We start from the raw sequence: 16,453 nt of genomic DNA, 5'->3' as shown, positions 1-16,453 counted from the left end.
ATGTAACTCTCTTTTCAAGCTCATTTGTTCAGATCATCCTGAACTATTCTCCTTTCCCTGATATCTGGATATCATTCACCCTAGTTAGCATCCTAACACCAAATCATTAGTGCTTTCTTTATGCATTAAAGCCATCCAAAATAACCTAGACTGCACCCTTTACATCTGTTAAAGAAATGGCAATGGGGATAAAATTTTAAAGAGCATCTACACTGGCACACTTATCAGACAGGGAGTTTCAGCTGACAAGCTGTTTTCCCCAACATCAAGTCCACACTTCCCTAGTCCTGGGTCCTTATAACTACTACTGCACAGTAGTTTGCTGTCTCATCAGCTAGGAGAGTGACAAGTGTTTATGGCACCATGTCCCAAACTAAATCACAGAAATGAGTGGCTGGAGATAGAAAAGAATGGAACAGTCCTAAACTGACTCTGCTGCAGGAGGAAATATGCTCTTGGAGTTGCTCAGGTTATTTCTCTAAGCGCTGCTCTTGGTATCTCTTTCTTAACCCTGGTCTGGCAGTCTGTCACAGCTCATTAAAAATGACTGGTCTATAAGCTAGGTGAAGTGAAGATACCCAGTAACAGGATTTCCTCCTAGCAAGCAGATATGATAACTGGCAAAACTGACAAATGCGTCCTTGACAAAAACAGACAATGCTGACTGGAGCAGATACACACCAAGGCATGTAAATGGAGACAAGAAAACCGAAGTCACAGGTTATCTGTCAAGTCCCATTAAAACCAAAACCATTTAATCCAACTGTGATAAATTAAGGTAGGCAATGTGCAAAGGTAGTCAATATAACTTTTAATATTCGTGATTATCACTGAATTTCATAGCATATACCACAAGATTAAAATCAGGTGCTTATATCTGAAATGACAGCTACTAATGGCAATACACTAGTGAACAGGAAGTTTAGGTGTAATTCCTAACGCCACTTCAAGTTTCCTGTGTCATTTAAGCAACTTCCTTCTAAAGGTATTTCAATGCAAAACACATTTTAAAAAGGGGGAAAAGACCCGAAGAGTGGAAGAGGAGATGACAAAGTACACCAAATATTTTCCCTGTGTTTGTTTCTCTTCTTTATTTTTAACTCAGTTTAGTGTTGTGCTTCTCCCAATTCTCCACTGCTTTTTTCCATTAACATAAAAACTCATTAGACTTTATCTTGTCTCCATGGTCTTGTATGCTACTCTAACATTAAAATAAGCTACAAATACTTGCAACTGATTTGGTTTGTACCTTGAACTTTGCTTCTATTTCCTATGAAGGGAAAAAAAGCAAATATCTACTAACTACAACTTACTGTATTTAAAACTTATGCAAGGATTAAATTGTATGGCTTACCTCTATGTACCTTTCTTTTAAGGCTATGGCAAGACATTAAACTTAATTATCTACTTTCTTGCTTTAAAAAAGTTGCTAACTGTAATCCACAATAAGATAAAACCAGCTCTCTTGTGGACAAAACTATAATCTATTGTGAGATGGAATAATATGCTTTTTTTAACAAAACCTCAAACACTTTTTTAAATGACAAAAAGGTATTCATACTTCTATTAGCAACCATATTTGGAGAGGAACAGTGTCTTATATCTTATCCGATCCATTTTGCTCCACTTAACCCAGCTCTCCAGACAGAATGTTAAAAACCATCAGTTTAAATGGGTTTCTTGGACATAAGGAACCACCAAAAAACCTGATGACAAGTTTGTGACTACAGGCTCCTCAGAACAAGGTAGACATTGAGGATGAGGTTTTTTAATGCTTATTCTGGCTAATACACAGCAGACATCCTTTTTGCTGGGAGTAAGCAGTAATTAAAACAACATTTCAAAGGAATTACTTACGTTCTAAGCCCGGCATTCTCTAATACCAGTTCTTCCAATCGATTGGACCTACTCACCACTCGCAGTATCTGCTCACAGACATCAGTGGACTGTCACAGAAAAGACAGAACAGTGTTAAAGAACACAAACATGGAACAGCCAGTTACTGAATTATAAACTGTACATCGTAATGGGATCCAGGACATGGCCAGCTTTTTGTCATACATAAACAGTAAGTAAGAACACCAGGAACATCCCAGAGAGAGAGTCAGATGGCAACAGAGAACTTCTGGAAATGAGTCAGTGAAGCAAGAGGCAGACTAAAAGCAAGTAATCTGTGAAGCACACCACCTAATCATAGGGGGCAAAATTTTTCTAATGATACTAAAACACCCAAACCCTGTGATTCAGAAAAAATGCTCACTTAATTTTTAAAAGAAATTTTGTTCATATGCATGCTAATCATTCAGAAGAAAGTGGCAACTAGTGCAAGGAGAATAAAGCCCGACCAGGAATGACAACTAAACACAAAGATGTTTTAAGGCAGATTAAAAAAAAAAAGCCAAACAAAACAAAAACTCAAGGGCAAAAGCATTCTAGCTACAGGTCCTCCAAAGACTGCTAATGACTAGTGCTTAAGGGTCAGCGTATTTTAGTATGAAACCTCCCAACCTACATAGAAGTAAATCCCATCTCACGATCTTACTGTTGTTGGATTCTAGAACCTGTATTCAAGTACCATGAACAAAACATGGTAACAAAAGAGTTTGTTTGCTGTGCTTGTTCAAATAGTAAGACAAAACCTTAATGATTCAAAAACCATACAGTGAACTCTGTACCTCATCACCTTTTATTATAATCTTTTATTTTGCTTCTGGATTTGCCCTTTTTTTTTTTTTTCCCCACAGCAGGCACTAACCAACATTCATTTGAAGTCCAAAATGAAATTTCTGTTATGATCATTTAGTGCTGAAACTATTCTGTTATCTGCCTTCAAAAACAATGTGACATTAATACCTGGGACATTTGTGTTTCTAATAATAGTCTGACGTTTTCTAGGATTTCTAAAATTTTAAAGGAATTGTATCTCATAAAAAGAAAAAAACCCAGATTTACCACACACATAAAATCTTATTAATTCTTTACACCATAAAGGTGAAAATTTCTTCTAAAGATTGTCAACTCAGCCACCTTCACAATTCTATCTTTGCCTTCCATATTTCAATAATTCAGAATATTATCACAAATGCTTCTATAGCAGTGTGATTGCAGATGGAAAGTTTCATGCATGTACTATAAAAACACTACGGATGTCATCTATCAAACACAATGTCAGAGTGAGACTCATGAAGCACAAAGCATTCAGTGGCCTCCGGATATGTCTGACCTCATACTGACCCTCAGCAGTGTTCCTGTGGCACAGATTTACTGTCCAACAATTTACATTTTCCTGGTGTTTTTAACTGAAAATGAAATCTATGAAAGAATAAGGGTTTTGGTGGTTTGTTTTTTAAGAAAATGGTGCATTTTGAAGGTTGACAAACTTTACTTGCTTTCTACAGAAAAGTTGCTACAAATTAAAAAAAACCTTTCACATAAAAATATCTCAGACAGATAATATGGCCAGTTCTTGTTCTAAGCAAACTACACTGGCCAGTCTTCTAACTAGGCAAACTAAATAATTTAATTGAAGCACAAACTGATAAATTGCATTGTACCTTTTCACAATGGTGATTTTAACAGCAAACTACAACAGGATTAAAAATACCCCCAGCTTCATTCCATGCATAATTTCAAGTAAGATGTCCCAGCAAGAAAGAAAAGTTTTTTGCCTACTCTTCTGCCAAGAATCACATAAGCTAGCTTCTACTGAATTTTCATGGAAAATGATAGTTTAGGAATGCCGTAAGAGCATTTTCAGATCAATAAAACCACATCATTTTAAGCAAGATGAGACTCACTATTTTTAAGGACAAAAGCTTCTGGATTTAAGTGTAAAAGCATTTTCTCAAATCACTAACTCCATCTGTGACTATGAACTTTCAAGTTTAGAAGAAATAATGTATTTTGATATATTTTAAAAAGTCACCTAACTTGAGTTTCTTGGCCCTTTCTTCAGTAATTAGTCCAACTTGTTTAGATTTGCCCCTTTTCAGAAAAAAAAACTGATGTGGAAGAATGTCAATGTCACATCACTACATATTACTACACAAGGTTAGCTTCAGACAACTGGGGGAAAAAAATCCATCAAGCTGCAGTGAAAATTAAGAGGGAAGACTTGCTTTCTATGTGAGAAAAAAACAGAATCATGATATTTACTTTCCACCTCCAAAAAGCAACTGAGATTTCTGGATGCTTTACTTTTCTATTCAGTCACCCAATACTGTTTGGGGGAGCTCGCAACACCTAACAAAGTAGTTTTATGGGCTACCTTTATTGCCCAACAAAGTCTTCAAACTTCATTCACTTTAAATTTTGACAAGACCTGACTCTCAGCAGTGTTTCTGTGGCATGAATTAGCTATCCAACAGCTCATATTTTCCTGATACGATTAAGGAGAAAAAAAATTTCAATAGACTGCCCAGTTGCACTTGCCTATAAGAGTTCACCTTGAAAACCATAAAAGCATCCTCTAAAACACAGCACAGCCTGGTAGGAGCAGGTATACTGTTTCAACTTATTACTTACTAATTTCAGATCCTTGGAGGACAGCTTTGTAAACCACTGATTATACTCCAGAGCAGCAACTATAGGTATTAAGTCTCTAGAAAAAGAAAAACACTTTTACACACATTTCATGTAACTGTTGGCTTTGGTAATTTGAAACAATCTCTTAAGTGTTCTTCCATATCTAATTCCCCATGTTTTCGCAACGCTCATTGCTTGTCATCCTCATTACAGAAAGCTCTGCATTCTAAAAATGAGCATCACCAGCAGCTGTGTGTCTTTCTCATATTTTAATACAAACTTTTGACTGGCCAAATGACATCCATTCTAGCATGAATTTTTAAACCAGGAATTTGTCTGGGCTGCCATTCTTACTTTTATCATTACTTTTTCTTCAGCCTGTGACATATTTAAGCTTCTTAATCACCTCTAATTATAATTGAGTATGACGCTAAAAAGCTTTTTGGCAGTTTGATGATTTAATATAATTCCATGACTGAATGCTTCTAGAGAACACCTCCTTGTCTCATCTCTATAGTTAAATCCCCTCAGGAGGAAGGAGACCTGCAAAAGGATAATGTGACATTCAGCACAAACCCTCCTTAATTGTAAAAGGGATTTCACAAATGAAATTCTGAATTATTCCCATTTTCTTCACTCCAGACCTCTTAATGTGATCTGCTCTCCCTCTGTTAAGTTTCTCCAATAACAGACGTTGATAAATGTATGTCTGTACCCTACCCCCCAGCAGAATCATCCATCAAGCACTAACATTATTTAGCAGCACAGTACTTGGATCATTTTGACTCAGCATATTAAATACATATATACACCTACACTTGGACTTTACTTAGAAACCCCTTGTCATTACAGAAGAGCTGTAGCATACATTCACTTATTCGAGCAGCAAAATAGCATCATCCAAGCCTCAGTTTCTGCAGGGAGAAATTTAAAAGTATTTGTTTTTATAAGCTAGTCCCACCCCCACACTCCAGCTTTTCATTCAGGACGTATGCAGGTAGGCACTGATCTGCACTAAACAAGCAGCACCCTTCTCACATCTTCTTTTCCTTCTTCCACTCTCACTTTTTCTCCATGAACATTTAAATGCTTCAGGGTGGTTGTTAAAGATGTAGGAAAGCCAGGAGACAAGGCAACATCACATGGACAAGCCTTCAGCAGGCTATATTGGGAACTGCAGTTGCTAGATTTGGAAGTACAAGCCTATCACTAAGGTAACGGTAAGAAGGTGCCGCATTTTGCAGGAAAAGACTGTAGCCCACCAACTGTGAAGCTCATGCAAATAGACCATTTTCACACTCCTGCAGAGGAACTAGTGTGTGGTGCCCTTCAAGGATTAAGCCTGTTTTCCATCTTGTTCACAGCACACATCAAGTCTTGGGGTGAATTCAGTTCCACTGGCACAGCAGAGTCTTAACAGCTTCATGAAGTATATATATTTCCATCCACCACACTGGTTTTGTTCCTACACACACATACACACTTTATCTCCATGGAAAGCAGTAACTGACTAGTCAAATGTAAAGCAGGGGGAAACCAGCCCAGAAGTATTTTTCCCTTAGGCTGGGCAGGCAGGAATCTTGGTACGGAATAGGGAATGTCCACATAGAAGTTTGTTCCTCCTTTGCCTTCCCCTGGCGCAATTAGTAAGGTAATGAATTATCAGCTTTGATGCTCCTCTTGCCAGTGCCTTTGTCTTGGAAGTAGAATGAACATAAGAGTAATTTTTCAGATGTAATTTTGTTTTATCTATCCAGTGGTAACCAGCCAGCCACTGCTGGTGATGAATGCTGCAGTACAAACATTGGACAGGCTGATGGCACCACCATCAGACTGGTGAAGCAGAGCTGCTCATGCTGGGGACAATCACCCCCAAAAGAGGCAGAAAGCACCACCAGTAGATGTATTTCAGCCATAAGCAGCAGCACCAGGTCCTCCAAGGGAACGGAGGGACAACAATCAGGGATTACTGGCTGCAAGCATTCACACTACCAGGAAGCTGATAAACCAGCTTGGAGAGTTGGCAAGAGCTCAGTAGCTTCTGGGCAGGAGAGTGGTTGCAGGCACTTGCCTGAGGCCATCCCCTTCTCCCTTCTCCTCCCCAGGCCTTGGAGAGAAACAGCTGAAGGACAGGGGGTGCTCAAAAGTTGGTGGGAAAACCATCACATGTTCAAGCAGTTAAAGAAACATTGCTGCAGCAGGATATGAATATTTTAAAACAAATCAACCCAGCTGATTTGCAAATTCTCATCTCTAAATAGTTTAGTCTTCCGCAGTATTCAAGGCCTGTTTGTTCAAACCCTAGACAAGCACAGATACTGGCACACGTCAGGAACATCAACTGCTAACCCACACATACACACCCCCTTCCTCCTCCCTGCATGCCTGAAGACTGGAACCTCTGCCCATTCTGCAGTAGTCTTACTGCCTTGAAACTTCTCTTTACCAGTTTCTACCATCTGACTTTAAGGAGAAGCTATATAGTTTAGTGTTTTTTTCATTTTGTTCAAATTTTTGAAGATGATTCTCACCAATGAGGGCCCTTTAGGAATTTTACCTCTACTCCTCTTGCTTTGAGCTTGCTTAACTTCACTGCACTTGTTACTCAGTTTTCCTTTTCAAAGTTATATACTGCTTTATTAACTTTATTCTATTAAATTCTAGATATGGTACTAACAATTATCTGAATTCTTCTGCAATACACTACGAAAGAACGCTAATGACCATTTCCAAAAGCAGGGCCTTGTCATAACCTTCCCTCACTGAGTTATATCAAGTTGCTTGTATTTATTAGTTTTACTAAACGACCATCCAGAATAAAGTAAGGTTTACAAAATGTAAATCTGTGCCATCTAAAAATGAAAAGAGATTCTGTTCTTCCGCGATGCAGAAGATCTCTTTAACAACATTCAAGCTTCACTAATGCCTTCACATTTTTTCAGCATCCCTGTCCCCCAGGGTATTTAAGATGGCAAGAAATCTACACAGTGCAAGGAAAAAACTCTAACCAATCATGCTTTTCTAGAATTTTTTGAACGTCCAAACATGCTAAAACATACACTACACAGATGAAAATTATGCTACTGAGTTAAATAAGCCCTGTTTGAGTTATTTTGTTGTTGTTGTTGTTAAATAATTATATGGTTCGCAGCACAACATAACTTCAGATAAAGCCTCAGAAGTCATGTTCCCACATGCCAAACCATGCTATCTACTGTGTCAGACACTCTGGGAACTTAAATTTGTCTATAATTCATGCCACTTCATATTGACCTCTAGCAGAAATGCTTTACTAGGAGAAACATAAACTGTTTATTTTTGCAATGCATAGCCCCTGTATCTAGAGAACTGGTGTATCCATCTTACCTTGCTTCAGAGCTACTCCACAACATAAAGTATACCATTTCAGCAACCCCAAAAATTAGATGTACACCATATACAACAGTCTCTCAAAACCCAAAACATGATGGCATATTGTTGATTTATAGCATTCTCACTGTGCTAAATATATCACAAAACACTCACATGCATTCTTGAATTGACTGGGATCACAGATCCTAATTTGTATTTTTAATGAATAACATCGTATTTTTTAGGAAGCCAAAACCTTGTTTTCTTGCAATTTTAATCCAAAACCTTTTTCTCAGTTTAGTCCTCAACACGTAGAAACACTCATCACAAGATAGATTCCACATCATGTAAATGGCTCCAAATTTGTTCTGAATCTTTGGACTTTTACAGTCATGAGGCATTTAATAAAGACTTTTACTAACAAGACAAATATATTTCCTCACTGATGTCAATTTTGTCAGGTATACTTCAATGGAAAGCCTCTGTGAAGCAACAAACCCATTACTTAGTTTTCCAAAAGCCATTTCATTTGAACCAGCTGAGAAATTCTAAATACTTAAAACACTTCTTCTATCTACTCTTTGCTAATACGTAATATTTTTCACTCCCAAGAAATTGTTCAAACATTTAATTTCTATGGAAGCCGTGTAAGTCACTTTCTCAAGAATGCCCCATGGTCTTCTCAGCACTTCCACCCTGCAATATATTTAAAATATTGTTATGTTCTTGTCCCATACTTGCTTGTACTGAATAGTATTCCTTTCCTTATCTTCTCTCAGCAAGCCTTAACCAACCAGTCAGTCTTTGGCTACATCTGTCATGTGCTAGTTGCAGCCTTGTGGTCTTGCTCAAGTTAGTTCTGAATTAGACAACACAGGTACAATTTAGTAACTTTGCCATGGGACTCAGTGCAGACTCTGAAAACCCATCACAGAAGCTGAGAAAGTACTTGAGTGGGACTTTTTGCAAGTTTACATACTACACAGCAAAATCTGCAAAGAATCCTGTGGCAAAATACTCTTATTTACCTACCTCCAAGTTCAGCCTTCCTGTTATAACATTTTAACATTGAGCCTCTGATAGATTCTTAACGCTTTCACTGGGATTTCCCAAAGAAACAAATGCTTTCTGCTTTCTCTATCTTATTTACAGTTTCTTGAATTTGTCATTTTCCTTGTATAATGATGGATTTTAGTTAAGACTTCCTCCCATTTCCTCCTACTTAAATATCTTCAGATTCAACTTTCTTAGAATCCAGTTTTCTCAGCCAGCTAAATTCAGTAAACCAACTACAACACTTAGCTAAGTTTCAGAATCTCACAGTAAAATTACCCTCAATTAGTTCCTTTCTGGAAGTACACATTTTTGACAGCAACTATTGTAAGTGGAGAAACTACTGGCTGGGATTCAGTTGAACAACTTAAACCTTCTACCGACTTGCTGACAAAAGTAATTTCATTTACTGTGTACACCATGAGAAAAAGATTCTGCATAAGTGAAGACTGCATAATTTCCTTTTTTGCTTTGCCCACCAGATGTAGTTGCATATTTTCTCTGCTGAATTTGCGCTCTTATATCCGCCATCACAGGAAAAGTATCTATCTGCTAACTTTTTGGAGTGCTTCCAATAGCAAAATATATTTATCTTCTCAGGCTCCTTAATGAAATGTGCTCTCCATGGGGCTTTCATGCAAAAACAGCAGCTTTGTGATGAAAACTAAAAATGGTACAGTTGGTCAGTTCAACGGTCTACGTATTCAAGTAACAGCTATGGGACGATCCCACTTTAGCAAGGGCAGGTGAACCCTACTGAGAGGGGGAATAAGGAAAGCTTGCAAAATATGATCATGATTACTGCATATTGTTTACCTGTGGTCCAGGTGGCTGAAGTCTTGCAAATTCAACTCTCTGGTATCTTGCGTCAGATAAATCGTATCAACATCCTGTTAAAAATACATAACCAAATACATCTTTACAGAATTGTTGTTTCTCTCCAAATACTATGATTTACCTGCTCTTCCATCATTTGTACAGTTAGCTGAAAAGAGCTCCAGAAAAAGACATATGCTTACCCACTGTACTTCTTCTCTGTAGGGAAATCCAAGCCAATCACACACACAGGCATACATCTGTGAAAAGCCTCCTAAAAACAACCCAAAAGAGTATTTAACATAATAGTAAAACAAGCAAACAAACATCTAAAAGGATACTTCAATACTTAAAGATCCAGTCTTTCAAAACTCACTCTCTTTTTCCCTCAGAAGGCTGTCCATTGTGCTGCTGAAAGAAACTAAGACTATCCTATCTTTGCCTGGCAGGTTGCAAGAAAGCTTAAAATAGTGCCTTCACCTACCAATCAGAAGTCTGCTGCATACTAATTACACCTTAAAACTAATTACACCTTTACAAGCTTCTGCCAGAAATAGAATTAAACTTCCTCATGCTACAATTCCAGACTTTTTATATTTAAGCCTTTAAATTCATTCTCACCGCAAGGTCCAAGTTCTGCCACTGTCTGACTGTCCCACAGGGCCTGGAGATTAGCCAGTCTTTCTGAAGGCTCCATAGTTACTTTTTTCAGAATCCTCCTACATGCAAAAGGGGAAAATAAAAATTAAAATCATTCATTACTTTGAAAGCATTTTTAAATTCATAATTTTTTTTTTATTTCAAGTACAATTTTTAATGAGCATAAAGGAAGAATTACCATCTTTAATACAACTCACTTCTCTGCCTAAAAGTCACACAGGTGCTGATGCCGCCCAGCAGGAGTAACATTTATTTGTCTCTTCTTTCTTTCTAATGATTAACCCTGTGACTACTGGAGCAACTGAGCCCTTTTCTATGACAGGATTACTCAAGCTAAGGGGACTTTTGGACCTTGACTAACACAAGGATGCCCAAAACTGGGGAGAGACATTACTGGTTACCCTGAAACCACTGCTGTTTGAACAGTGCTTTTATGCAGTAAAAGCACTATGGTGCAAAGAGCCACAGAACACACCGAGTAGCTAGCTACGTGTGGCCTCTAGGCTGCACTCTAGATACCCAGCTCCAATATCTGTAATTTGGTAGTGTTCTTCCTCCCCTAAACAAAAACACAATCCTTTCCTACCCTTTAAAAAATGAAACTATCTGTTTTACTGCATGACATGACTGCCTCATAAACTGCAGAGTTCCATAAAACAGAGAGAAAGTAGTAATAAAAGATATTAATGGAAGAAATCGCTTTCCTCCTTTTTCCTTGTTCTGGTCTTATACGTCATGCACAACTCCAATGCCTTAATTTTGGAAAGTAATGCCATCTGAGAGGAGAGCAAGAAATTTGATTTCTTTTCCAGGAACCAAGCTCTGCATACAGCTATAACAAATGCTCCAGCAATGTTCTCACGAAAGCCCAGAGAAAACTTGTATAGACGCCTCACGGCCTTCACAGACACTCAAATACGCACAGCCTTGCTGACCCCTTCACTCTTAATTTTGCCTGCTCTTCTCACATCATTACTGAGGTTTTATGCCAAATCTGCTCACAAATAATCACTTGTATGTCTGCTTTCTAAAGGAAGAGCTTGATCTCCATTAAGGCAGTTAGTTAATAATACTGCCACAGACATAAACTGGACGTAAAAAAAAAAAAAAAGAAACTGCAAGCCAGAGTTTATGAACTTGATTTCCTACTCCACCTACAGGAAAGGTAAATAATAAAGGCATCCACCCAAAATAAAAGATGTAAATTTAGCCTGAGTGTTCACATCTAATGTCTGTTGCAAAAGCTCACTTAGAAAGATCAATGTGTCCTGGAAAATTCTTTTGCACAGTCTACTTTCTCTAGTATTGCTGAAAAGCAGGAGCTTGGAGAGAGCAATAGCAGAGCTGCATGATCTGGTAGAGTGATGATGAGGCAAGGACAAAGAGAAGAAATAAAATAAAATGAAGAAAAACTACTGCGAATTGCTGCAAGATGATAAAATTAGGAAGCACAGATACAAGAAAAAAGCACAAAGGCAAGAACATACAGAAGCAGAGCAAAAAAACTAGAGGAGATTTATGACCCAAGGAGCCAGTTACACCACAGAAAGTATAGACTCAGGGCTGTTTTGAAGAACAAGGCTCCCAATCACATACATCATTTCACAAACACTGAAAGTAAACATCTTTTCCCTCCTCTCTCAACTCAGGTTTTACTTCTAGGGAAAAAAAAGAAAACAAAAATCCCCACTGAATATCACAGCTGGATAAAGGAGTGAATTACAACAAAAAGCTAGAACCTAAGCGATACGCAAAGTTGGAGAGGCAATAAAGTAAAATGAAAATTTAAGACTCCAAATACCTGCACCACCCCTTCAAAAAAAAAAGGCTCTTTTGACCCTACAGATCATGCAGAGCCTACCTATGCTCTGCACTGCCTCCTGGTTCTGTCATCTACCTGCATAAAGGCTTAGTGCTTGCCTCAAGGTGTTTCTCTTACCCTCAGAGCATTTCTGAGGCCAGGCTGGGCAGACCTGCAGACAAAAAGTGGTGGCTTGTCACCCCTTCCACACCATCTGTTGCTGCTAGGGGTGCCCTAAAAGACACTTACACTGGTGAGAGTCCAGGGAATATCTTCCTGAGGCAGGTCCCAATGTGCGCCAGCACCTCGTTCACATCCTCCGAGGATGCCATCTTCATGGAGATGCTGCATTTCTCAGTTTCCATAATCAACTGTAAATAAGAGGGCATGAGGGCAGGAACTGGGTATCATATAATTCATGTACGTTTAAGAAGGAAAGCATTTTAAACGTCAGCTCAATATTTTGTGTGCCGGTAGGAATATGTTGTTCTTTAAGACATGACACAACAACGCGCCAGGTAAAGTTTCTGAAAGTTGTTCTTGAATGTACAAGACCCCTGTACTCAAACTGCTTTTCCTAACAGTGTTCTGCTTCCCACGGGAATAAAAGTTTCAAAGGATCTTGACCTCAGCTGACACTCTGAAAACCAAGAACTTTTCACAGCATTGTCCTCTTTTGAAACATGTCCCAGAACACCAGGAGAACCGAGTGCAGCCTGACAGGGAACTATTGAAAGAGCAAGGCCTGCTTCCTCCAGCAAAAAGTAAAAGTCTTTAATGGCTGTGATCCTCTGGAAAAGCCCTAATGCTTTGATCCAGGCCATTTAAAAAAATGTTACGGTAATACATTGTCTCAGTTCAGATGAAGCAGTAACTCAGCTAACATAACTGTCCTGCTGTCTAGGGGATACGTGCTTCAGCAAGGGGGAAAAATAAAGCCTTTTGCAACCCATCTGTTTTATATATCGAGTGTTCAGAATCAAATCAGATTACTGACACATCAGGTCTGCTGCTGCTTTGGGCTGCATCACAGGAAGCAAGTAAGACTTCTGTCTTCTCTAATATGAGTACTTAGCACAGCCCAAGTCATAAGGAGTCATCCTTTTAGATGAGGAGCTGTGCATACACAGTAAGAAGAACATTAGGGATAAATAGGAAGCGTAGACAGACAGTATGAGAGGGGACACTGCATAGTATGCTACAGAAGATTGTTTTTTATTGAAACTGGCTCCCAGTTCATGTCTAGGGTCATCACCAGGACAACCCTTGAAGAGGATATATCATCCCCAAAGCACACCAAGAATCTTCACATCTTTTTCCACCAGTTCAACTCCTTTCTGATCCTGTTGCTGCCACTCTCTGAAGACAAATGAGTGGGCAAGTTACTACTGTTTCTCTTCATCACCAATATTAACACAACATTTCCCTAAACTACGCTGTCCATTTTGTTCACTTATGGCTTTCTGTGAGATGCTTAGCACAACACTACATCCTTCAGGTGTCACAGATATAACACAGTATTGTTGCAATTTTCCTGCCAACAACATTTTCCCCACAAGCACTAATCTAGGATTCTGCCTGCCTTCAGCTGTAAGTCTTACACATTTATGACACAAACATGCAAAATCTTTAAAAATATTTTAGAAAAACATTATGCTAAGCAAGGCTAATGAAAATCCCTTGTAAATCCTGGTACAACAGTGATTGTCTATGCCTCCAGAAATAATTAGCATTATCTACCATGGCATTTTAGTACCTTAAAGTCACAAAAACATACACAGAATTTACTAAATGTCTCCCCATTAAAATAATAAACGTGGGCTTTTTTCTTCTACTTCAAGGAAAGATTCAAAAGCCAGGTTAAAAAGATGACATGTTAAACTCAATGAGAGCTTTTTGGAGTTCTAATAAAGTGTCAGACACTCCCTATTTTTAAAAAGCTCTTTAAAAGAGAAAAGCACATGAAGCACATGAAGATTTTGATACATACTGAACTGTCAAATCTCAACATGTTCATTTTACAAATGAAAAATATAGTAAAGACATTCTTCTTTTCAGCACCTTCTCTTTAATATTCACTTTTTTCAGCACATAACTGTCAAATGTATTTTGTGTTGTATACTGTAATGGCACCAAGAACAGTCGGAAGCAAACCATTTCTGCCTGCAATATAAACAGTAGCTTTTGGCTTCACCATACAGGTATACACCACAGAAGCCACTCAAGCTTGCATGGTGATGATTATATACCAGTCGCGATTGTTTTATCTCTGAGAAAAATATTAACTTGCAAGACGAATGGAAACTTTTACCATACTGAACTTGGAAAAAAAATGTATTTCTAACTGTCATCACACTTGCACAACTAAAATTGACTCTACATTCTTACTATTATTGTTAAGACTTTAAAAGCATCGCTAATGTAAGAATGCAAATGTACAGTGTGCTCACTAGATGGGAATACCTGCAAGTTAGTGCATTATCCTCCTTGACTAGAACAGATTTAGCAATGAGTAAACAAGTAACTTTTATCTTGAATACACTTACCTGACCTGGTTTACTGGAAGTTACTCCTTGGATTTCCAAGTAGCTGAAAGTTAGTTCTAACTGTAGTTAAAAAAGAAGATAGCACGTTAGTGGATATACCATCTTATTTCAAAGAGGACTTATATTTTCCAATGAGGTTAAGAACCCTGAGCAAGGTTACTGTTATTTACATCAATTTCTGTAATTGACACTAAGTATTTGTTAATATCTTATCTGAATGCATTTTACACTAAAAGAACACTTACATTTGCTTGCTTGTGACTGAATAATCAATCATTAATACTTACAGCATCACATATTACTTTCATTAGTTACACTGATCACAGATGTGAAAAAAATTACTGCACAGAAGCCAAAGAGACACACTCACACTATTTTTAAATACACATATATAAATAAAAATACCCGGGGGGGGGGGGGGGGGGGGGGGGGGGGGGCACGCAAGAGGGAGAGAGAGAAAAATGAAAAATGCTCAAAACTGCTTTAGCAGTCTAAAAGGAAGGAAATAATACACTAGCTTTGCCCAAGTGCGTTATCTGAACAACAGTCAAGATAGACAGGGAAGAAGGATAAACATTGAATCCAAATGGAAGCTTAAAAGAAGGCGGGAAAATCCTCTTCTCCAAGTACAAATCTAGCTACTGGGAGTGTGTGCTAAGATCTGAATTCACAGATACGAAGACAAGCATCTTTACAGATGAGATACACAGAAAGAAACAAACTTCTTGGCCTGAATCACAGCTACAGGGCAAGACATTAGTATAGTCATTTCCTTTTATTTATCATTAAAACCATTGTAACTGAGCAGTCTGTTTGAATTGCACAGTTTCCTGTACTTTATATTATCCTAGGTTCACAGTCTGAGTGCTCCCAGGCTAACTGGCAAACACCATATTATTCTATTTTTTTATTTGTGGAAATCTTTTTAAAAGATGACCCTGAATGACTCCTGGGGTGCTCTGAACACAGATGCAGCTCTCGTGATTCCCTCTCTGCAAAGGCTGCAACAGTGAGGGAAGTGAGGAACAGAGGTACCAGTTTTCAACTATAAGACCTAGCTAGAAGTTTCCCCAAAAGCAGCAAGATAGCAGGGAGAGCTCCTAAATGCCAAAGCCTCACTGGCCAATCTATAAGCAGTCATGAACAGTGCTACAGCAGGATGAAACTGCCTGAAAAATTCCAATTAAAATAGCTATGATTTAGAATGCACTAAAATTTAGGGTGGTTTCATGAAATAGAAGACCTTTTTTAAGCACTTCTTTACATTATCCACTCACAACTGCAGAGATTGAAAATGTTATTACTATTTGTTCTTTGTAGTCGGTTTTCTGAATCCTCTTCCCTTCAGTTGCCCTCATGATTTGACAGCATCAGAAGACATAAGCAGCCCTCAGCCATTTCTGTGCAAAGTTTACTTTCCACCCAAGTCCTAACTTAGGGACCAAACCGTACTTGCATTTTTGAGTCTTCACGTGCTTCATTTCACTTACTCTGCAGTAGGGGCAGCACCCACAGCAAACGGGCAGTTTCAGAGCACAGAGGTGCCATCGCGGCTGCTTACGAAGCGAGTGTGCACAGGGAACCATGGCAGGAGGGGCAGAACCCGCGCAAGCATCTTCTCAGCGCTCACGCCGACACCTTGCATTTTTCCAAGGATAAAACATTCACTTCTCTTCAGGCCTCTTCAGTGCCTTATTTCTAA

General features: G+C 38.5%; 1 protein-coding gene across 6 annotated transcripts in view; it reads right to left on the bottom strand.

Moving 5' to 3' along the window:
• Window positions 1–16,453, bottom strand: part of CARMIL1 (capping protein regulator and myosin 1 linker 1) — a 194,543-nt gene that overhangs the window by 96,470 nt on the left and 81,620 nt on the right. For all 6 annotated transcript variants that reach the window (XM_074899339.1, XM_074899338.1, XM_074899334.1 and 3 more), the window contains exons 4-10: window positions 14,752–14,811; window positions 12,455–12,576; window positions 10,366–10,463; window positions 9,948–10,018; window positions 9,745–9,818; window positions 4,525–4,600; window positions 1,858–1,946 (exon numbers count right to left, since the gene is read on the bottom strand). In XM_074899339.1, coding sequence (XP_074755440.1) covers window positions 1,858–1,946; window positions 4,525–4,600; window positions 9,745–9,818; window positions 9,948–10,018; window positions 10,366–10,463; window positions 12,455–12,576; window positions 14,752–14,811 — 590 coding nt within the window. The remainder of the gene's footprint in view (window positions 1–1,857; window positions 1,947–4,524; window positions 4,601–9,744; window positions 9,819–9,947; window positions 10,019–10,365; window positions 10,464–12,454; window positions 12,577–14,751; window positions 14,812–16,453) is intronic.

Source organism: Athene noctua, chromosome 2 (assembly GCF_965140245.1).
Source record: "Athene noctua chromosome 2, bAthNoc1.hap1.1, whole genome shotgun sequence".
Taxonomy (NCBI): domain Eukaryota; kingdom Metazoa; phylum Chordata; class Aves; order Strigiformes; family Strigidae; genus Athene; species Athene noctua.
Note: the sequence above shows the minus strand (reverse complement) of the source record. Positions and strands in the feature narration are given on the sequence as shown.